The sequence below is a fragment of the Pavona decussata genome, unplaced genomic scaffold (genome assembly GCF_977016875.1).
Source record: "Pavona decussata unplaced genomic scaffold, jaPavDecu1.1 SCAFFOLD_48, whole genome shotgun sequence".
Classification (NCBI taxonomy): domain Eukaryota; kingdom Metazoa; phylum Cnidaria; class Anthozoa; order Scleractinia; family Agariciidae; genus Pavona; species Pavona decussata.
The window spans coordinates 6,623,469-6,647,067 of NW_028145470.1; the positions used below are offsets into that span (position 1 = coordinate 6,623,469).

General features: G+C 41.2%; 4 protein-coding genes and 2 pseudogenes across 6 annotated transcripts; all 6 read right to left on the bottom strand.

Annotated features, from left to right (window-relative positions):
- Positions 1-47: 47 nt before the first annotated feature.
- Positions 48-23,198, bottom strand: LOC146482051 (uncharacterized). Of its 3 annotated transcripts, none has more exons than XM_085108152.1 (3): positions 21,403-23,198; positions 3,650-3,700; positions 48-69 (listed from the first exon to the last, which is right to left on the bottom strand). In XM_085108152.1, the coding sequence occupies exons 1-2, from the start codon at positions 23,184-23,186 to the stop codon at positions 3,676-3,678; spliced, it is 1,809 nt and encodes a 602-aa protein (XP_084964278.1). In that variant the 5' UTR covers positions 23,187-23,198; the 3' UTR covers positions 48-69; positions 3,650-3,675. The 3 variants fall into 3 exon arrangements, with proteins under 3 accessions (XP_084964278.1, XP_084964277.1, XP_084964276.1); XM_085108151.1 differs by lacking the exon at positions 48-69 and adding an exon at positions 3,103-3,214; XM_085108150.1 differs by lacking the exon at positions 48-69 and having other exon boundaries at positions 3,507-3,700.
- On the bottom strand, positions 144-1,612 carry LOC146482052 (uncharacterized; annotated as a pseudogene).
- On the bottom strand, positions 1,757-3,011 carry LOC146482053 (uncharacterized). Its single transcript, XM_085108153.1, has one exon. It carries the CDS (start codon positions 2,988-2,990, stop codon positions 1,923-1,925), a length of 1,068 nt encoding a protein of 355 aa, XP_084964279.1. The 5' UTR covers positions 2,991-3,011; the 3' UTR covers positions 1,757-1,922.
- Positions 3,720-4,784, bottom strand: LOC146482054 (uncharacterized). The gene has a single exon (XM_085108154.1). The coding sequence runs from the start codon at positions 4,770-4,772 to the stop codon at positions 3,723-3,725; it is 1,050 nt and encodes a 349-aa protein (XP_084964280.1). The 5' UTR covers positions 4,773-4,784; the 3' UTR covers positions 3,720-3,722.
- Positions 15,977-16,991, bottom strand: LOC146482055 (uncharacterized). The gene has a single exon (XM_085108156.1). It carries the CDS (start codon positions 16,989-16,991, stop codon positions 16,011-16,013), a length of 981 nt encoding a protein of 326 aa, XP_084964282.1. The 3' UTR covers positions 15,977-16,010.
- LOC146482056 (uncharacterized) lies at positions 18,265-19,345 on the bottom strand (annotated as a pseudogene).
- Positions 23,199-23,599: the final 401 nt, after the last annotated feature.

Consider the following 23,599-nt stretch of genomic DNA (forward strand, 5'->3'; position numbering starts at 1 on the left):
GCTTTTCAAAATCACTTCTTGTTCGTATAATCAATAAATTCCAGCTAAAAACAGACCTGGGTAGTCGAACTGAGTCGCCCCAGATATAACAGTCTTCATCTACAGAGAAAAAAAAAGTAAACAGACTAATCATAGCTCGCTTGCTACAGTCTTTGTTCTTGAACATTCCCTTTTTCACGGATAGGCTCTTCCTCTGATTCATCTTGTTCCTGAACATGCCCTGTTTCACGGATAAGAACACCACATGGGCGCACATCAACTTTCCTTGGTATATCTCGTTCTGGAAATAACCAATAATCAGCTCCTGCTAAAGTCTCCCAGGCACGGATGACTTTTAAGCGATCCGGATTGACACGCTGGATTCTGTAGAAGGATCTTGTAAGTCTTCCCTTGTGAGTGAACTCCTGTGCGTACAATCTTTCAACCATTTCAAGACTGGGGCTGGTGTAGAAACCTTTGTCATACTTGGCTCTTGGCTCAGGCTTAAAACCCGTTTCCACAATCTTTCTTGCGTTTGAGACATTCGTGCCATGATACGTACGAAACAGGCCATTCTTCAGGAGCTTCTTCTGTGCGTATCCTATCGGAACCGAGCCAGATGTCATTCTCGTACTTCCCTTTAACTTTAAGCCCAAATCGTTTCCATCCATATGGTCGTTTGTATTTGAAGCCTCCTCTCATGTATGTCTTGCCATCATTCTTAATTTGACTGAAGTCGAAATCGTAATTGAAGTCGAATTCATCTGGATCAAAGAAGTACGACAAGGAAGGGCCTCCCTCCGGTAAACAAGGCGCCCAAGATATAGTTGCAGCAAATTTAATTCCGTAGTCGTTCAAGCTCCGACTTTTTTCAAGTTGTTTACCCTCATATGTCAGTTTAATCTTATCCACCGGTCGGCCTTCGCTTTTTGCGATTGCAGCTTTGGCTTCGGCAATAGTGTTCCTGCCTGACACCCGAATAGCTTTCTTCTCGTTTTGTAAATATATGAGTTACAATCAAATCGAACATTTCACCAATCTCAAGGGAAACGGCTTCGACGGCAGGTGTCATGATCGGGTATTCTTGATAGAAAAAATCGTCTGCACGTATAGAAAGAGTCGACAAATCCCTTTGAAACTCTTGGCTCCTTCTCGCTTGGACTTTTGTTCCGAGGACGGCCGACATCCCAGCGCTTAACAGGTCTAAATCCGCCATTTTTTAAGGCTGATGACTGTGTATCTTTACACATACACCTGTACGCACACACACACACTACCATATTTGGTTTGGTTCGTCGATCACACAAAGAGACCAAAACTACCTTTTTTTTTTTTTTTTCGTGGAAAATAGAATTGAATTATGCAAATAGTGTTAACTTTCTTAGAAATTAATACAGCTAACCAATAAATTCCTGCTAAAAACAGAACTGGGTAGTCGAACTGAGTCGCCCCAGATATAACAGTCTTACTCTATGGAGATAAAAAAGTAAACTGTCTGATCATAGCTCTCTTTTTACTGTATGATACTGTAACACCAACTTTCTTGTTTCTGAAGTGGTGAAGCAAATAAACTTGAACTTGAATTAGCTGCAGTAACAACGGAGAACTGTACGCCACGCACACTGTCCGGCATATTTAGTTTTTTTCTTCAATCTTTATTATATATTTATTTTTTTATCACTAAAAGTACATTAAATTTATCAATACATTAGATGTATAAATACAGAGAAATGCAACTTCAATCACACTAAGATCCAAAAACGTCCTGGTTTTTTTTTTTTTTTTTTTCGTGAAAAACAATATTGGATTATGCAAATAGTGTTTACCTTCTTAGAAATTAATACAGCTAACCAGTAAATTCCTACTAAAAACAGAACTGGGTAGTCGACTTGAGTCGCCCAAGATATAACAGTCTTTATCTACAGAGATAAAAAAGTAAACTGTCAGATCATGGCTGGCTTGTTACTGTACAGAGCACCAGCCTCCTTGTCCCTGAACATTGGTCGCATTAACTTTCTCAGCTTTATCTTGTTCTTGAACATGGCTTCTTCACGGATAAGAACGCCGTATGGGCGCACATCAACTTTCCCTGCCGTTTCTTCTCGTTCCGGGAATAACCAATAATCAGCTCCTGCTGAAGTCTCCGAAGCAGGGATGACTTTTAAGTGATCCGGATTGACACGGTTTTGTTGAACGAGCTTGTAAGTCTTCCCATTGTGAGTGAATTCTTGTGCGTAGCACTTTCCAACCATTTCAATGCTCGGGCTTGTGTAGATACCTTTGCCAAACATGGCTCCTGGCCCAGGCTTAAAACCTGTTTCCAAAATCTTCCTTGCGTTGGATACATTCGTACCATGATACGAAACAGGCCATTCTCCAGGAGCTTCTTCTGTGCGTATCCCATCGGGGCCAAGCCAGATGTCATCCTCGTACTTCCCTTTAACTTTAAGCCCAAATCGTTTCCATCCGTATGGTCGCTTGTATTCGAAGCCTCCTCTCATGTATGTCTTGCTATCATCCTTCATTTGACTGAAGTCGAAATCATATTTGAAGTCGAATTCATCTGGATCAAAGAAGTACGACAAGGAAGGGCCTCCTTCTGGCAAACAAGGCACCCATGATATAGTTGCAGCAGATGTAATTCCGTAGTCGTTCAAGCTCCGACCTTCTTCAAGTTGTTTACCCTCGTATGTCAGTTTAATCTTATCCACCGGTCGGCCTTCGTTTTTTGCGATTACAGCTTTGGCTTCGGCAATAGTGCTCCTGCCTGACACCCGAATAGCTTTCTTCTCTCTTTGTAAGTGAGTTACCATCAAATCGAACATTTCACCAATCTCAAGGGGAACTGCTTCGACGGCAGGTGTCATAATCGGGTATGTTTCATGGAAGAAATCGTCTGCGCGTATAAAAAGAGTCGACAAAACCCTTTGAAACTCTTGGCTCCTTCTCGCTTGGACTTTTGTTCCGAGGACAGCCGACATCCCAGCGCTTAACAGGTCTAAATCCGCCATTTTTTAAGGCTGATGACTGTGTATCTTTACACATACACCTGTACGCACACACACACTACCATATTTGGTTTGGTTCGTCAATCACACAAAGAGACCAAAACTACCTGTTTTTTTTTTTTTTTTCGTGGAAAATAGAATTGGATTATGCAAATAGTGTTAACTTTCTTAGAAATTAATACAGCTAACCAATAAATTCCTGCTAAAAACAGAACTGGGTAGTCGAACTGAGTCGCCCCAGATATAACAGTCTTACTCTATGGAGATAAAAAAGTAAACTGTCTGATCATAGCTCACTTTTTACTGTATCAGGGAGCACCAACTTTCTTGTTTCTGAAGTGGTGAAGCAAATATTGAACTTGAATTAGCTGCAGTAACAACGGAGAACTGTAGGCCACACACACTGTCATATTTGGTTTTGTTCTTCAATCTTTATTATCTATTTATTTATTTTTTTTATTTTTAAGTGTACATTAAATTTATCAATACATTAGATGAATAAATACAGAGAAATGCAACTTCAATCACACTAAGATCCAAAAACTTCCTGTTTTTTTTCGTGGAAATCAAAATTATATTATGCAAATAGTGATTACCTTCTTAGAAATTAATACAGCTAACCAAAAAATAATTCCTACTAAAAACAGAACTGGGTAGTCGACCTAAGTCGCCCCAGATATAACAGTCTTCATCTACAGAGATAAAAAAGTAAACTGTCAGATCATAGCTCGCTTGTTACTGTACAGAGCACCAGCCTCCTTGCTCCTGAACATTGGTCGCATTAACTTTCTCTGTTTTATCTTGTTCCTGAACATGACCTTCTTCACGGATGAGAACGCCGTATGGGCGCACATCAACTTTCCCTGCGGTTTCATCTCGTTCCGGGAATAACCAATAATCAGCTCCTGCTGAAGTCTCCGAAGCAGGGATGACTTTTAAGTGACCCGGATTGACACGATTCTGTAGAACGAGCTTGTAAGTCTTCCCATTGTGAGTGAATTCTTGTGCGTAACACTTTCCAACCATTTCAATGCTGGGGCTTGTGTAGATACCTTTGCCAAACATGGCTCCTGGCCCAGGCTTAAAACCTGTTTCCAAAATCTTCCTTGCGTTGGATACGTTCGTACCATGATACGAAACAGGCCATTCTCCAGGAGCTTCTTCTGTGCGTATCCCATTGGGGCCAAGCCAGATGTCATCCTCGTACTTCCCTTTCACTCTAAGCCCAAATCGTTTCCATCCATATGGTCGCTTGTATTCGAAGCCTCCTCTCATGTATGTCTTGCCATCATCCTTCATTTGACTGAAGTCGAAATCGTAATTGAAGTCGAATTCATTTGGATCAAAGAAGTACGACAAGGAAGGGCCTCCCTCCGGTAAACAAGGCACCCATGATATAGTTGCAGCAGATGTGATTCCGTAGTCGTTCAAGCTCCGACCTTCTTCAAGTTGTTTACCCTCATATGTCAGTTTAATCTTATCCACCGGTCGGCCTTCATTTCTTGCGATTACAGCTTTGGCTTCGGCAATAGTGCTTCTGCCTGACACCCGAATAGCTTTCTTCTCTCTTTGTAAGTGAGTTACCATCAAATCGAACATTTCACCAATTTCAAGGGGAACTGCTTCGACGGCAGGTGTCATAATCGGGTATGTTTGATGGAAGAAATCGTCTGCACGTATAAGAAGTGCCGACAAATCCCTTTGTAACTCTAGGATCCCCCTCGCTTGGACGTTTGTACCGAGGACAGCCGACATCCCAGCGCTTAACAGGTCAAAATCCGCCATTTTTAAGGCTGATGACTTCGTATCTTTACAGAATAAGTTGCATTAACGACGTGCAGGTGAACGGTCACACACACTACCATATTTGGTTTGGTTCGTCAATCACACAAAGACCCCAAAACTTTTTTTTTTCGTGGAAAATAGAATTTGATTATGCAAATAGTGTTTATCTTCTTTGCTTGACTAGCAAGGTTCTTCTTTCTGGAGAAAAAAGCAAACTAGTCTTGCTTTCATTGACATTTAATTCTAACTTTAGAAAGGAGACAAAGTGTATTAATACGCACAATGGTGTTTATCCCGGTAGTAATCGTCCTTCGGAACAAATATCTGAAATATTGACCGAAATTCTTCCAGCTTTTCATATTCATATTATATCACAGGTCACCAAAGCGTATGTGACACAGGTTACCATGGAAGCGTGATTTAAGAGTTTGTATGGAGTTAAAATTAAATCGAAATTTAGACAACAATTTTCCTTAAAAAAACCCACAAAAATATACTTAAGTCTGAAAAAGACTACCCGGTGGTTTTGCTGTGTTTTCAATGCTCTTCGGTGCTTCCAAACGCTGTTTTGAGCTGTACGTTTGAGGGTTGTCCAATACACTTAAACTGAGTCCGATGGACGAGGTCCATGGACAACCCGACTCACCGGAAGTCAGTTCGCGAGAGACTTAGTCAATATACAGCAAACTATAGTTGATAGTGGGTGGAAAATGTCGGCAAACGGACTCCATCGGATCCGATGGAGACGGATTGCCGTGGCAAGAGTCCATCGGACTACCGCCTGTCAGTTCGCGAGAGACTTAGTAAATAACCGCGAAGTGTAGTTGAAGAGGGGGGTGGAAAATGTCGGCAAACGGACTCCATCGGATCCGATGGAGACGGGTTGCCGTGGCAAGAGTCCATCGGACTGCCGCCTGTCAGTTCGCGGGAGACTTAGTAAATATACAACAAACTATAGTTGAAGAGGGGGGTGGAAAATGTCGCAAACGGACTCCATCGGATCCAATGGAGACGGGTTGCCGTGGCAAGAGTCCATCGGACTGCCGCCTGTCAGTTCGCGGGAGACTTAGTAAATATACAACAAACTATAGTTGAGGAGGGGGTGGAAAATGTCGGCAAGCGGACTCCATCGGATCCGATGGAGACGGGTTGCCGTGGAACGAGTCCATCGGACTGCCGCCTGTCAGTTCGCGGGAGACTTAGTCAACATAGAGCAAACTATAGTTGAGGAGGGGGTGGAAAATGTCGGCAAACGGACTCCATCGGATCCGATGGAGACGGGTTGCCGTGGAACGAGTCCATCGGACTGCCGCCTGTCAGTTCGCGGGAGACTTAGTCAACATAGAGCAAACTATAGTTGAGGAGGGGGTGGTAAATGTCGGCAAACGGACTCCATCGGATCCGATGGAGACGGGTTGCCGTGGCAAGAGTCCATCGGACTGCCGCCTGTCAGTTCGCGAGAGACTTAGTAAATAGCCATAAATTATAGTTGAAGAGGGGGGTGGAAAATGTCGGCAAACGGACTCCATCGGATCCGATGGAGACGGGTTGCCGTGGCAAGAGTCCATCGGACTGCCACCTGTCAGTTCGCGAGAGACTTAGAAAATATACGGCATACTATAGTTGAGGAGGGTGGAAAATGTCAGCAAACGTGCTCCATCGGATCCGATCTAGACGGGTAGCCGTAGCAAGAATCTATCGGACTGCCGCATGTCAGTTTGTGGGACATTGATGGAGACGGGTTGCCGTGAAGAGAGTCAACCGGACTTCTTCAGTTCGTGGGAGTGTAATAATATATAGGTCACGAGAGACTGCAAACTGGAACGGAGTTAATAAGCGGCACTAGATACGCATTTTTTTAACTGAGGTTGGCATTAGTCGCGACACAAACGCGAAGTCGAACGCGAATGGAATGAAAGCGTGCGCTCACTTTCGTGGGCCTGGACCCTAATATCAAGAGAGCTTGTTGTGTTCCAAAACAAAATGGCGTCCGGCATTTGAATATATATGTGGCGTATAAGGTTGTTTCGAAAGCGGTCACTTTAGGATGCATGGATTTATAAGTTACTGTTTGTTCTTAAAGGTAAAGAATTCTTATGTTTCCAAATAGCAGGAGGCAGATTTTATTATGAAGTTATTGTTATGGTTAAAGTTAGCTTTGTATGGTTGAACAGGCGATACGTAACGGCGGTTTCCTTTAAATGCATTGAAAACTCTTTTTAGGCTCCCCAGAGTACTATTTGAACTCTAGAATTGTATCTTATTGGCGCTTTGAAATTTGTACTTGTTGGTCATCCTAGGGTTTCAGGATTATTTTATTGAAAATTCAATATGAAATACGAAAGTGGGAATTTTGTTAATTCCTCCCTATCGAATTTTCATTACTTTGAATGCGTACGGTTTTTTTGTATAGCGTGCGTAGCAGGCGTCGAAAGGGGTAGGGAGAAAAATAGGTTAATTTGGGCATGTGAAAAATGTAACCTCGGACAATCGTAGCGAAATATTTATGCACCTATCAATGTTTTCCCCGACCCGGGGGAGGGCGGGCATACCCACGGGCATTTGACATTTTCATTTTTTTTTCGTGTCAATAGCCCCTACTGTGTCGTACAACTCCCCCTCATCCCTGGGTTTGGGGACTACTTAAATACAGTAGTAATGAGTGTATTTGAGCAGACTAAGGCCCTCTTGTTTAATGCTCATTTTATTACTGTCATATCTCCTGTACAAACATGAGCTTGAAATATAATGATCTGCTTTGATTTTAATAGAAAGTAGGAAATGCTTACTCTAGAAATACATGTACAAGTTAACTTTGACCTTTGTGTGATAAACATATTAACAAAGCCAGCAATCTGAATATTTGAACTCTCCAAAGAGAATAACTATGAAATGTTCACTTTAGATGTATGCTATAACTTTCACTGAATTATAACATGTAAGGAAGTTGACAAATGTAATCCTTTGTAGAGAAATTCAATATACATTTCGTGAGACATGTTCACGTGATACCTCCTAAACACAGTTCTTATATCTCCTGTACAAAAATGACCTTGAAAGGGCGCTAAAAACTTTCCATCGCAGAAGACAAATAAAACAACAACAAGATGAACGTAAACGGAAATTCTACAATGTACCATTTTTATCACAAAAGCTGCGTATAAATAGATTACCACGCGGTAAAACTTCTATCAAGCGATCAGCACTTTCTTAAAACAGATTGGAGACTGGTAACCAGTAAATGTCAAATCGCCTGACCCTGGGGGGCTCTGTGATGTAAAATAAAATCAAAATCCCTACCCACGGGCTGGGAACTGGAATCAAATGCCCGTGTATGCCCGCCCTCCCCCGGGTCGTATTTTTAAATTAAAGCAGGAATTCGTGTTCGTTTTTTCCCGTACAAATCCTTATAATTACGCTGTCACGCAATGGTCGCCGTGATTTTCAAAGCTCACAGCCTTTTAATAGAGCTTGGGGTACATGTACCTGTGGTTTCGAAAGCTAGAAAAGCGCATAAAACCGCGCATGGACGTGTCAGGCTACCGGGGTACCCGTCATTACTCGCGAGATGAAACCAGTCGTTTTGTTGCGAGCTCCCGCCGTGCAATTGCATAAAATGTTTTTGATTAGTATAGGTAATCACATGATTCCGAGTGCAATTTGGAATAAATAAGCACGAGTAAAATTTTAAAAGGCTAACAAAATTGCACGAGCACGCAGGGCGAGTGCAATTTGTGGTCTTTTAAAATTTTACAAGTGCTTATTTATTCCAAATTGCACGAGAAAAATCATGTGATTACTTGTTAATAATATACATACAAAAATATTAAATGAGCTTTTGTTTATTTCTTACCCATTGAGCTAATGCTCCGCCCACATGTTTTTGATTGGTTTCAAAAATAACAAGCTTGATTGACATACCTGTTCATACTTACGGAAAACATGCCTAAAATACCATCTCTCTAAAAAGAGCAAGTTTTCAAACTGACAAAGCAAAATTTTAAGTCAATGTTAAAAGAATTCTGAAGTCAATCACCGTCCTCGGCATGTTTTCGAACTGACTGGATTTTAGGAGCCGGGGCTTGGCCAACAGTCCAGGCTGGCGTGTTTTTGGCTGGTTCTCAATGAATTCAACGTTTGTTTTCGTCCAAACCGACATGGAAATCTTCAACATGATGCTCCAGGCCAAAATATTAAACCAGAAGCCACCAAACCGTTTGTACCAGGACTTGTGCTTCAAAGCCTTGACTTGTTCGGTCGCTTAACTTTAGCTTACCTTGTTGTCGCAGTAACCGAGCTTTTAAACCATCAAGAACTTGCTTCGAACTTGACTGTTTGTAACCTTTGCCTTTTTAGGTAAAGTCCAATTGCAGTGCGAAGACCGTCATGCTCTTAAAGTCTTTCGCGTCTTTCTACGCACTGTTGCGTGGAAATCCTCGAGAATTTTGGTGATCGAGTGCCTCTGGTTAATAGTCTTCAATATTTTGGTCGTAGCCCTTTTGTGCTGTCCAAGGCCTTCAAACTTTAGCCTGTTTTTTTTTTTTTTTTTTTGCTTTGTTGAGTTTCTTTGCATTTTCCTTTAAACTTCGAATAAAAATGCTAAATGCTGCTACTCTCTTCAAACCTGTTCGCCATTTTGTTTCGAGACAGCCGATTTGCAAATTTGCATACCTGTCGATCATTTTAATTTCACCTTTGTTGCACTAATTTCAACTTTCTGCACTCAATTTCACATTTCTGCACTACATTCAGGATAAATTAAGACGCTCTCCACCAATCAGATTGCAGAAAGTTTTGTATGTATATTATTACTTCAATTAAAGTTTCTTATTTCAACAAGAAAATATCTTGCACAAACAATTTCCCTCTGCCTTTGGCTAGTATGTGAAACTAAAGAGGCAGGGTATTGTATTATGTGACTTTAATTTGGGCAAGGAAGAGAAGCATTTTAGGGCCTTTAAGTTTGAGTCTGACAACATTGTGTTAAGAACTTTGGGTACCAACCTGTTGTTATAACAGCAGCAATCCAAAGAATCACGGGTTCTTTCCAAAACCAGTTTTGAACATTAATGCAGGCGTGGCCCATACAAAACGTCACCAATACCAGGAATCCAAGGAAGATCGACGGGTCCTGTTGCTTCAGGCCTTTGGCGAACAGTTTGCAAGCCTATCATTGAAATGAAACGGTACGATTAGATCGATTATTCGAGTTAACGAACCCCATTTCATTGATAAGGTAAATCAGAAGAAAGGAAGGAAATGTTTTGTAGCAACTTCCAATAGAGAATTGTTTCAGGATGAAACCATGCTTATTTTTTATAGGAGGCTACAAACCCTTCTTATGAGGAAAATGTCAATGGATTTTTCATTCGCGAATTCAATACTACTCTGGCAAGGAAACTATGTTAATTAAAGGTCGTTTAAGAGAATACTTACTTCTTTGATATTTTTCGGCAGAAAAGTCCAGTCTAGATCGTTCTTTATGCAGTCCTTCAAGTTCTTGTCTAATAGTGTGAGTTGATTTGTTGCCATGGCTGGTGCGTGTTCCGCGAAGTTCGGAAAGGAATGAATTGAAAAGCAACTAACTGCTAGATTTACTGGCGGGTATAAGAATGGCACTAGAAGTCTAATGAGCTGTTTGGGCATTTATGTAACAATGCGATTTAATAAAGGGTTATTGATAATAAGGACATGATATTCTTTTGTTTCCATTTTCTCTTGGGCATAGTTATATTCTGATAAAGTGTCGGCTATTCTTAAAACCCGGCGATGAAGATGTGACGCTAATCTAGTGTGATAATTGATGACCGTGACATGACACGTGAAGCGAGCCAGTTTGTGGAAATTTTTTTTTGATAACCCTTTTTTTGAATTTGTCAAGCGATAACGCGAAAGAAAATTGGCTCACTCGACATGAGCGAAATGCGTGGTATGCCAGTTGCCTTTAAAATTCTGTATTATTGTGAATATAAGCGCGACTTGTGTTACAACGTACGCAATTACGAAGCCAAACCCACACCAATTGTTTGTTAACATCTGGTGATCGAACGTCCTATCAAATTTAAAAGGAGTTGTCACGAATCTGCCAATACTCACTTCGGAATCGTAAGTTCCCGAAAAAAAGGTTGGACGATTCTACGCTTAAGTCAGTGGTAAATCGGAAAATAGTATTAAAATAGGTGCTGCGGTCTACCAGGTCCACTATTTCTTTGGAATACCGGTAGTTGTTGTTCCAAAATATTTTCACGATTTTCCCGATTATTTCACTTAACGAGAATAGTACAAAGGAGTCCATCTAAAATTTTGTTTTCAGTGCGATTCTACCTCAGTTTATTGATTCTTTCTTTTTTCAGTAATCCAATTCTGGTTCGGTGTTATTATCATTAATAGTATTAAAACCACTGCTTTTTGTTTAATCAGAGCGCTAGCGTGTTTCTCCAGATTTTGAACGATATCTCCCGGTCTTCACATTTATGTTCGTAATTTCCAGATTGAGAGGCATATCTTCTGGTCTCCAGATTTATGTCTGTAATCTCCTGGATAATTGAAGAAATTTGCTATTTCTCGTAGACTCGACTTTCGGACAAGAAAGGTTTCTGTTACTGTTTAATCCCCCCCCCCCTCCCCCCCTTCACTGAAACCGTGAATTCGGTCTTGATGCGACGCCTCTGTAAAGCGCTTTGTTATTGCTTGCCGGGGAAGTCATTTTCTCGATATTTCAAAACGTGCGAGGTGACTACCCTGCGAGCAGCGTGTCTTCGATCTTCCTAGATCAGTGGAAGAGACTCTGCTCGCAGGATAGTGATTGACAGCCCTGTGGCTATTACTTAAAAATTACCGCGGTGCGGCGATTGTTCTATGAGGGTCGTACAGGGGTATTTTCGTGATGTGTGATTAGCTGATTTTGGTTCCCGTGAAACGTGAATGTACTAAATTATTCTTCGTAATCCGTGACCTGAAGGTTTTGCGTGACCCGTGAAGAGCTTGAAAACGAAACTTTCATTTCTGTGATCCGTGATTTGCTATTTTTTCTGTTCGTGAACCGTGCAAGAGACCCCCCCTGTACGACCCTCTTCTATGTTGATGACAGTTTTTATACAATCGCCGCCGTATATACGATCAATACATGCATACAGTGTACTTTATTACTCAGCCAGATACTCAGGCAATTCTGTGGTAATCGGAAATTCAATGAGCGGGACTTGAGAAAATATTGTTCAGCTCCAATGGTTTAAAGAGCGAGATATAGAGTCGAGTGTAATATTTCGTGACGTTGACTTAATTCGCCTCGTATATTTCATATGTAGCACGCTTGTTTCGGTTCATGGATTAAAGAACGAGATATATTCATGTGTAGTGCGCTTGTTTCGCCTCATGGCTAAAAGAATGACTAATATTACATGTGTAGCGCTTGTATGGATTAAAAAACGACTAATGTTTCATGTGATATATTCATTTGTAGCGCGCTTGTTTCGATTCATGGATTAAAAAACGAGGTATATTCATGTGTAGCATGCTTGTTTCGGTTCATGGATTAAAGAACGAGATATATTCATGTGTAGCGTGCTTGTTTCGGTTCATGGATTAAAGAACGAGATATATTCCTGTGTAGTGCGCTTGTTTCGGTTCATGGATTAAAGAAAAGAATGACTAATATTACATGTGTAGCGCTTGTATGGATTAAAAAACGACTAATGTTTCATGTGATATATTCATGTGTAGCGCGCTTGTTTCGATTCATGGATTAAAGAACGAGGTATATTCATGTGTAGCATGCTTGTTTCGGTTCATGGATTAAAGAACGAGATATATTCACGTGTAGCGTGCTTGTTTCGGTTCATGGATTAAAGAACGAGATATATTCATGTGTAGCGCGCTTGTTTTGAGATATTTCCTCTGTCCTGCGCGAACAGACTTCCGGTAGTCCGATTGACTCTTGTCAAGACGAACAGTCTCCATCGGATCCGATGGAGTCTGTTTGCCAACTTTTCAATCCGCCGCTCGCTTCTGTTAACCCCTTACTTCCGGTACCACCGACGCCCTGCACTCATTTCCGGTTCCGGTCGCGATCGGACTCAATCCGCATGGGAGTGAAGTCAACCGGACTCAGGTCGAGTGTATTGGACATGTATGGTACGTTTATCTCTCAGCAGCTGGTCCACGTGCATCACTGTATTATGTTAATGGAAAGGTAGGAAACTACAAGTCGAATTTCAATGAAATTTGGCCTGTCATTTAATAGCCTCCCACGCAGTCGTTTTTAGGGGAATCGTATTACCTCCTCCCCACAAACGGCGTTTGTGGGGAGGAGGTAATACGAGTCCCCTAAAAACAACTGCGTGGGAGGCTAGTCATTTAAGGAGAGCACTTCGAAAATCTCGCTAAAATTTGCTTGAAACTTAAGCTCTCGTTTACCTGCCTCACCATATGGCAAGAAGGATGATGTGCGGTCCCTCCTGCGTAACAAACCACACACACCCCCTCCCGGCTAAGTACAGTTCTGTACCAGCCAGCCGACCTTGTTGTGGCCTTTTTCAGTAACGCGTAAAACATTATTTTGTTCATCAGTTAGCCCGCAAGATGGTATAATTGAGCTAGGTTCGCATTAACGTGACAAGAGAATATAAATAAATATACAACTTATACCGAATTACCTCGACATATTTGCTCATCCACGAAAGTGACTACATCTTGCAGCGGATGTAACTTCGTACCAAAATTTGATGGTATTGACTGTGACCTACCGAAAACGACTAAAAACTCATCGCCAGATCTTGTCAAACGACTTAGATAATTTTTTTTTCCTGCCCTCCTGCTCGCAAGGAATAAACCGGTAATGAGAACTTCGAAATACGAAAGGTTTAATGAGCAAAACATTGACCTTACACGTTTTTTTAAAACATGTTGCCGTTCTCGGCAAAACAACAACTTTGCGAAATTCAAGGTTTTTTGGAGAGCGTGTATACAAAGACAAATTTTCAGTTTCTTTTAGTCAGCTTTCATTCAATAAAAGCCAACTCTTAAGTTAACGAGTTGGAAAATTGCGAAGTCAATTCATAATAAAAGAAATTAATAATACAAAAGTCAATTCATTTCTCAAGAGAGCCAGTAGTGCCACAGGCAGCCCAAGCTCAATATCAGAGAACCGTTGAATTATAAGGATTTGTATGGGAATACAACGGATTTGTGTAAAATGATAGAAACTAACATCGTTTTCTCAATAAAATCAACTTACCCTGTTTCTACTTGTATTCTTTGTCATTTACCAGCTTTTCAAGCCGATTCGAAGCGAGAACTCCTCCTTTGGCGGACGGAAACGGCAAGGGAGCACGGAAACTGGCCACAAAACTGGTGGTGCCAGATACCCAGTGAAATTCTACAAAACGTTCGAGAAACACAGGCCAGAGGAAATGAAGAAACCAGAAGCTCCGTTTTACTTGGCCATAAAGCAGAAAAGAAGTCCTGACGAGCAGATTTGGTATATGCATTCACCATTGGGCAAAAATCAATTGGGCAAGTTCTTGTCAGAAGCAGTTTCAGCTGCTGGCCTTCAATCTGGCAAGAGAAAGGTGTGTAATTATTCCGTGAGAAAAACTATCATCGGTAGATTGCTTGACGCCAATTTCCCCGAAAACTACGTGATGCAGGTAAGCGGCCACAAAAATATCCAGAGTTTTTTGCGTCTACAAATCGGCATCTTTAGGCCACTAACGTCAGATGTCCGATGCACTCAGCGGGAGAAAAGAGTCAGCAACTACAAGCTCCAGCGATGTAAATTCTAATGATTCTGTCAAGGTTCCTTCAGTTTCTAGCATAGGCTACTCGTCAAGTTCAAATGCCCTTGAAGCCGTCTTTGCTGGTGCTAACATTTCATCCATGTCAGGGTGCACATTCCAGTTTATTACAGGGCCAGTCAGCATTGTTAACAAACCAGCTCCAAAGCGACCAAGAAGGCTCATAATTGAAAGTGACGACAAAGATTGAGTTAAGCTTATATATTTCTGACTCACCCTCACGTGTTTGGTGGCTGCTTCTTTAGTGATTGATCAACTTTTGGCATATACTGGAATTTCGACATGCCAAACCAGCCGATCATTTGAGACATTTTTAAAACTTTCCAGGACTATAAAACGTTAAAGCAGTCTAATATTTGTTAAACTTATTCTTCGCTCGTTGAAAGAATTTCGTAGAATCAAAGTTTTTTTTCTTACTTTTGAGAGAAGCGAGTAGAATGAAAATGAAACGCTGGCTTTTTTGACAGTTTTGACAGTTCATGTCACGTTTGATAGATTCTGTACTGAAAATAAATCTGATTGGTTCAATTCAGTTTCAATTAAAAGTAAGTCAGACAGGTCAGACAGAATCCTGCACTGTAATGGCTTATCTGAACTTTTGGTCTGAACACCATGGCTGTAAAACCGTTCTCCCTAAGAAACACTCGGGTGGCCCTCAATTAGAATTCGGTAATTTTTCATCCCTGAGGTTTTTTTTTTTTACGAAATGTGATATTTATAAAATTCTCTTCAGTTGTGTAATAAATCTCTTATTGACCAAGCTTGTTCGGGATCGTACTGGGAGAATATCGACCCTCGGTCTTTTTAATACGGAACTCGCTACGCTCCGTCCGTACTGTCAGGACCTTAATATCAGCCGATATTCTCCCAGTACGGCCCTCGCGCTTGGTCAATAAGATATATGTCTCTTAACCGTCCCTACCAGAAATTATCTTAGTACCATGTAGTTTCTACGAGGGAGCCTAATATTAAATGCCTGCTGGTTTCCTTTTGAGTTTCCTCACCACCATATTCTGATTATTTTCTACTTATCTTTTTTTAATTTATACTTTATGTGTGTGGTGAATCAAATAAACTTGAACTTGAATTAGCTGCAGTGACAACGGACAACTGTACGCCACACACAATGTCATATTAGTTTTGTTCTTAAATCTTTAAAATAATTTTATTTCATCATTAAGTGTACATTAAATTTATAAATACAGTAAATTTATAAATACAGAGAAATGCAACTTCAATCACATTAAGATCCAAAAACTTCCTGTTTTTTTCCTGGAAAATAGTTTTGGATTATGCGAATAGTGTTTACCTTCTTAGAAATTAATACAGCTAACCAATAAATTCCTGCTAAAAACAGAACTGGGTAGTCGAACTGAGTCTCCCCAGATATAACAGTCTTCACTTACGGAGAAAAAAAGTAAGCTGTCTGATCAAAGTTCGCTTGTTACTGTATAGAGCACCCACTTCCTTGTTCCCCACGGATAAGAACACCGTATGGACGCACATCAACTTTCCATGGTTCATCTCGTTCCGGGAATAACCAATAATCAGCTCTTGCTAAAGTCTCTGAAGCAGGGATGACTTGTAAGTGATCTGGATTGACACGATTCTGTAGAACAAGCTTGTAAGTCTTCCCATTGTGAGTGAATTCGTGTGCGTAGCACTTTCCAACCATTTCAATGCTGGGGCTTGTGTAGATACCTTTGCCATGCATAGCTCTTGGCCCAGGCTCAAAACCCTTTTCCAAAATCTTCCTTGCGTTGGAGACATTCGTACCATGATACGAAACAGGCCATTCTCCAGGAGCTTCTTCTGTGCGTATCCCATCGGGGCCAAGCCAGATGTCATCCTCGTACTTCCCTTTAACTTTAAGCCCAAATCGTTTCCATCCATATGGTCGCTTGTATTCGAAGCCTCCTCTTATGTATGTCTTGCCATCATCCTTCATTTGACTGAAGTCGAAATCGTAATTGAAGTCGAATTCATTTGGATCGAAGAAATACGACAAGGAAGGGCCTCCCTCTGGTAAACAAGGCACCCATGATATAGTTGCAGCAGATGTAATTCCGTAGTCGTTCAAGCTCCGAAAATCTTCAAGTTGTTTACCCTCATATGTCAGTTTAAACTGATCCACCGGTCGGCCTTCGTTTTTTGCGATTGCATCTTTGGCTTCGGCAATAGTGCTCCTGCCTGACACCCGAATAGCTTTCTTCTCGTCGTGTAAGTGAGTTACCATCAAATCGAACATTTCATCAATCTCAAGGGAAACTACTTCGACGGCAGGTGTCATAATCGGGTATGTTTGACAGAAAACATCGTCAGCACGTATATGCAAAGTCGAATCGTCATCTTGACCCGTCCTCGGTTGGACTTTTGTACCGAGGAGGGCCGACATCCCAGCGCTTAACAGGTCTAAATCCGCCATTTTAAGGCTGATCACTGTGTTTCTTAAGTTGCCGCAACGACGTGCAGTGTGCAGCTAAATGGTCATACACATTACTATATTTGGTTTGTTTCGTCAATCACATAAAGACCTTAAATTAAACTTCCTTTTTTTCAGTTTCGTGGAAAATAAAATTGAATTATGCAAATAGTGTTAACCTTCTTCGCTTGACTAACAAGGTACTTCTTTCTGGAGAAAAAAAAAAATTAGTTTTGCTTTCATTGGCATTTAATTCTAACTTTAGAAAGGAGACAAAGTGTATTAATACACATAGTGGTGTTTATTCCGGTACTAATCGTCCTTCGGAACAAATATTGACCGAAATTCTTCCAGCTTTTCATATTCGTATTATATTCATATTCATTTATTCATCCTTCACGGGTATATTACGAACTCACAATATGACCAGCTCAGCGCCCAGTTGGCTTGATAGCTCAATTGGTAGAGCACTGGACCGGCATCCCAGAGGTCATAGGTTCGAATCCCGTTTAAGCCTAAATTTTTTCAGGCTTTCTTTTCGCAACTGGTTAAGTTGCGCACTAACTGCGAGGATCTTTCCGGTATTTAACAGAGAAAATTTTGCTCATTTTACGACTTTGCGTGAAAAGGAGTTTTTAGCAAGGACTGTTGGAATCCTAAAAGAAAATTGTGGGTAACAACGCATTTTTCAGCTGTAAAATTCGTATAACAATATATAGCATTTTTTTCTAAATAGACCCTTATCACTCGACGGCCATGTTAAGTCTCGGAGGAATAAAAATCTTTGTTTTCGCATGGCAAGCCTTGTCTGGACGCGAATTCAGTGCGAGGCTTGCCGTGCAAAAACAAAGCTTTTTGTTCTCCTAAGCCTCAACATGGCCGCCGTGTGATAAAGGTCTATTGGAGATCCCTGAATTATCTCTGAAAAATGCGTGGTTACCCACAATTTTCTTTTTTAATTGCATTAGCCGCTGCTAAGATCTGCTTTTCCTGTACTAGTAGGTACCTTAAGAAACCCGAGTTTCTTGCAACCTCGTTCCCAGGATGCGCAGAACGTATGCGCAGTAGCAGAAGGGGCACCGTCCTTACACGAAGCGACACAGCGGCAAAATGAGTGCGCATGCTCGTGACGCGTGAGCAATCTTACGCGGCGAAATAACGGCAGTTTTAAAATTCCCATTCTTTGTTTTCGTTTCGTGGGGATAAGCCCAAATCAAAATGGATAAGGTTGCCGCTTTCAGGAAAGGTTCCTTCCGAACTTCCTCCATCACATATCTTAGTCAATTAAATGAATGTTGTGGTAGCAGGTGTGAATTTGGCGATTGAAGTAGAGCATTTGTAACTGACGGTTATGGCAACTACGGTTAAACTTCAAATTAAGAGGGCCGTACAGTGACACAGACGCGACGGCCCGAAAAATTGACCAATCACACCGCGCGTACGAACTGAGAGATATGAATAACCAATAATCAGCTCCTGCTGAAGTCCTTGAAGCAGGCATTACTTGTAAGTGATCTGGATTGACACGATTCTGTAGAACGAGCTTGTAAGTCTTCCCATTGTGAGTGAATTCATGTGCGTAGCACTTTCCCGGCAACCATTTTAAGACTGGGACTAGTGTAGATACCTGTGCCATACTTGGCTCTTGGGCCAGGCTTAAAACTGTTTCCAAAATCTTGCGTTTTTAAAATTCGTACCATGATACGAAACAAGCTATTCTCCATGGGCTTGTTCTGTGCGCATCCCATTGGGGCCATGCAGATGTCATCCTCGTACTTCCCTTTAACTTTAAGCCTAAATCGTTTCCATCCATATGGTCGCTTGTATTCGAATCCTTCTCTCATGTATGTCTTGCCATCATCCTTCACTTGACTGAAGTCGAAATCGTAATTGAAGTCGAATTCCTTCGGATCGAAGAAGTACGACAAGGAAGGGCCTCCCTCCGGTAAACAAGGCACTCATGATATAGTTGCAGCAGATGAAATTCCGCAGTCGTTCAAGCTCCGACATTCTTCAAGTTGTTTACCCTCATATGTCAGTTTAATCTTATCCACCGGTCGGCCTTCGTAATTTGCGATTGTAGCTTTGGCTTCGGCAATAGTGCTTCTGCCTGACACCCGAATAGCTTTTGTCTCGTCATGTAGATGAGTTACCATCAAATCGAACATTTCATCAATCTCTTCACGGGCAACTGCGTCGGCGGCGGGTGTCATTATCGGGTATGTTTGATAGAAAAAATCGTCTGCAGATATATCAAAAGTCGACCAATCCCTTCGAAACTTTCGACTCATTCTCGGTTTGACTTTTGTACCGAGGACGGCTGACATTCCAGCGCTTAACAGGTTTAAATCCGTCATTTTTAAGGCTGATAACTGTGTCTCTTCACAGAATAAATTTCTGTAACGTACGGGTTTGGTTTGGTTCGTCAATCACGCAAAGATCCAAAGTCTTCCTGTTTTTCGTGGACGATGGAATTCGGATTATGGAAAGGTCAAAAAAATTATGTTGACCTTCTTACGTTGTCTAGTCAGATTGATCTTTCAGGAGGAAAATAAATAGTTTGCACTTTTGCATTTAACTATAACTTAAGAAAGCTTTTTAAGACAAAGGGTATTAAGAGCGTGTCCATGAGAGGACCAAGCAGTGGTGATACATGCCATCTCACTGATTGCAATGAAACTTAACCAGATTGAAGGACTCACCTAATAACCTCAAAAGCCAAAGTGGTTTGATATTTGGAATTTTCAGAGGGTAGCTAGACTACCCTCCCCCCCCCCCCACCCCTTCTGCTTTTTTACAAAAATTCCCCCCAAAAAATAAGCGACCACATATCCTTGACATTATGGGTTGTCGGTTTCGGGAGGTTCGACTGTATCAAAATATAGTGATTTTGTGGCCAAATATCTCAAACGGCCAAATCCCCCCCCCCCCCCCCCCCTTCAAAAAAAGAAAAGGATAGGATAGGATAGGATAACTTTATTTATACACGGTTTTTCCATCAGCTACTTAGATTATCATTATCAACTAACCAGCTATCTACCTAACTAGGATTATAAAAAGTTAGAAATAATAAAACAAAGTTAAACAACAAATGCTACTTTTCTTGGAGGCCGTGTTGAAAAATCTTACTTATAACTGTTGCGTCTCAATTTAGTTTTAAAATCATTCAAGAAAGTTGCTTGCCGTTATTCTATTGGCAAACTATTCCACAACTGAGCTCCACTGTATGAGAAACTTTTCTTTAAATAATCAGTGCGCGGTTGTGGAAGAATTAGCGTGTTTTCAGTATTCCTTAAATGATACGAATTCAAATTATCGCGAAAAACAAAGCTTGATCTGAAATATTCAGTCCCATTTAAAGTTTTATACATCATAATTGATTTCTTATCCAATCTTTGATGACAGAGTTTTCGCCACCCTAGTGCCCGGAACAAATCATCCAAGTTACCATTATATCCAGCGTACATCAAAATGCGGGCTGCGCGATTTTGAAGCTTTTGAAGCTTATCAGAAAGGCATTTGTTACAATTTCCCCAAACCTCATTACAATGATCAAAGTGAGGTTGAACAAGGCTATGATAAACATTGATGAAAATATTAAATGGCATTAGATGTCTTATGCGCTTAATTGCACAATGGCGGAAGCAATCTTTTTAGAGATATTTCCAATATGACATTCCCAATTTAAAGTTTGGTCGATGTAGACCCCAGAGATTCGGCTGTTGCTACCTGTTCCACAGCCATGTCATTTATAGTTAGAGAGGGTCTCTCTGAAATATTCGATAACTTCTGCCTAGATGCAATTAGCATAAACTCCGTTTTTGTTAGATTTTAAGTAAGCTTGCCTGATAACCAAGTGTACACTTTGCTTAGATCATAATAAAGACAATAATTTAAATGGTTAACTTGATAGCTTTCTTCTCGTTTTGTAAATTTAATGAGTTACCATCAAGTCGAACTTTTCACAAATCTCTAGGGAAACTGCTTCGACGACAGGTGTCATAATCGGGTATGTTTGATAGCAAAAATCGTCTGCGCATATGTCAAAAGTCAACAAATCCCTTCGAAACTCTCGACTCATCCTACTTCGACTTTTGTACCGAGGACGGCTGACATCCCAGCGCTTAACAGGTCTAAATCGTACATTTTTAAGACTAATAACTGTGTTTCTTTACACATACAGCCGTACGAACAAACAAACTACCATATATGGTTTGGTTCGTCAATCACACAAAGAACCCAAAACTTCCTGCTTCTTTTTCGTGGAAAACATAATTAGATTATGCAAATACTGCTTACCTTCTTAGAGATTAATACAGCTTACCAATAAATTCCTGCTAAAAACAGAACTGGGTGGTCGAACTGAGTCGCCCCAGATACAACAGTCTTCATCTACGGAAAAAAAAAATTAAACTGTTTGATCATAGCTCGCTTGCTACTGTACAGAGCACCAACGTCCTTGTTCTTGAACATTCCCTTTTTCACGGATAGGCTCTTCCTCTGGTTCATCTTCTTCCTGAACATGCCCTGGTTCACGGATAGGCTCTTCCTCTGATTCATCTTGTTCCTGAACATGCCATGGTTCACGGATAGGCTCTTCCTCTGATTATCTTGTTCCTGAACATACCATGGTTCACGGATAGGCTCTTCCTCTGATTCATCTTGTTCCTGAACATGCCATGGTTCACGGATAGGCTCTTCCTCTGATTCATCTTGTTCCTGAACATACCATGGTTCACGGATAGGCTCTTCCTCTGATTCATCTTGTTCCTGAACATGCCCTGGTTCACGGATAGGCTCTTCCTCTGATTCATCTTGTTCCTGAACATACCATGGTTCACGGATAGGCTCTTCCTCTGATTCATCTTGTTCCTGAACATACCATGGTTCATGGATAGGCTCTTGCTCTGATTCATCTTGTTCCTGAACATACCATGGTTCATGGATAGGCTCTTGCTCTGATTCATCTTGTTCCTGAACATACCATGGTTCACGGGTAGGCTCTTCCTCTGATTCATCTTGTTCCTGAACATACCATGGTTCACGGATAGGCTCTTCCTCTGATTCATCTTGTTCCTGAACATACCATGGTTCACGGGTAGGCTCTTCCTCTGATTCATCTTGTTCCTGAACATACCATGAATCACGGATAGGCTCTTCCTCTGATTCATCTTGTTCCTGAACATACCATGAATCACGGATAGGCTCTTGCTCTGATTCATCTTGTTCCTGAACATGCCCTGTTTCACGGATAAGAACACCATATGGGCGCACATCAACTTTCCCTGGTTTATCTCGTTCTGGGAATAACCAATAATCAGCTCCTGCTAAAGTCTCCGAGGCACGGATGACTTTTAAGCGATCCGGATTGACACGATTCTGTAGAACGATCTTGTAAGTCTTCCCTTTGTGAGTAAACTCCTGTGCGTGAAATCTTTCAACCATTTCAAGACTAGGGCTGGTGTAGATACCTTTGCCATACTTCGCTCTTGGCCCAGGCTTAAAACCCGTTTCCACAATCTTTCTTGCGTTGGAGACATTCGTGCCATGATACGAAACAGGCCATTCTCCGGGAGCTTCTTCTGTGCGTATCCCATCGGGACCAAGCCAGATGTCATTCTCGTACTTCCCTCTGACTTTAAGCCCAAATCGTTTCCATCCATATGGTCGTTTGTATTCGAAGCCTCCTCTCATGTATGTCTTGCCATCATCCTTCATTTGACTGAAGTCGAAATCGTAATTGAAGTCGAATTCATTTGGATCGAAGAAATACGACAAGGAAGGGCCTCCCTTCGGTAAACAAGGCACCCATGATATAGTTGCAGCAGATGTAATTCCGTAGTCGTTCAAGCTCTGACATTCTTCAAGTTGTTTACCCTCATATGTCCGTTTAATCTTATCCACCGGTCGGCCTTCGTTTTTTGCGATTGCAGCTCTGACTTCGGCAATAGTCCTTCTGCCTGACACCCGAATAGCTTTCTTCTCGTTTTGTAAGCGAGTTACTATCAAATCGAACATTTTACCAGTCTCAAGGGGAACTGCTTCGACGGCAGGTGTCATAATTGGGTATGTTTGATGGAAGAAATCGTCTGCACGTATAAAAAGAGTCTCCTTTTGAGACTCTAGGATCGTCCTCGCTTGGACTTTTGTACCAAGGACGGCTGACATCGCAGCGCTTAACAGTTCTAAATCCGACATTTTAAAGGCTGATTACTGTGTATCTTTACAGCCGAATAAGTTGCTGTAACGACGTGCAGCTGTACGGTCACACATATTACCATATTTGGTTTGGTTCGTCAATTACACAAAGACCTTAAAACTTCTGTTTTTTTCAGTTTCGTGGAAAATAGAATTGAATTATGCAAATAGTGTTAGCCTTCTTTGCTTGACTAACCAGGTACTTCCTTCCTGAGAAAAAACAAACTAGTTTTGCTTTCATTGGCATTTAATTCTAACTTTAGAAAGGAGACAAAGTGTATTAATACACACAATGGTGTTTATTCCGGTAGTAATCGTCCTTCGGAACAAATATTGACCGAAATTCTTGCAGCTTTTCATATTCATATTATATCACAGGTCACCAAAGCGTATGTGACACAGGTTACCATGCA

What these genes read in the sequence shown, in the direction of transcription:
- LOC146482053 (XM_085108153.1), bottom strand. Translation starts at nt 2,990, where the DNA reads ATGGCGGATTTAGACCTGTTAAGCGCTGGGATGTCGGCTGTCCTCGGA.
- LOC146482054 (XM_085108154.1), bottom strand. Translation starts at nt 4,772, where the DNA reads ATGGCGGATTTTGACCTGTTAAGCGCTGGGATGTCGGCTGTCCTCGGT.
- LOC146482051 (XM_085108152.1), bottom strand. Translation starts at nt 23,186, where the DNA reads ATGTCGGATTTAGAACTGTTAAGCGCTGCGATGTCAGCCGTCCTTGGT. An exon ending in AAGCGAGCTATGATCAAACA is followed by an intron (nt 3,701 to 21,402) that starts GTTTAATTTTTT and finishes ATGATCTGACAG; the next exon opens with TTTACTTTTTTATCTCTGTA.
- LOC146482055 (XM_085108156.1), bottom strand. Translation starts at nt 16,991, where the DNA reads ATGGCGGATTTAGACCTGTTAAGCGCTGGGATGTCGGCCCTCCTCGGT.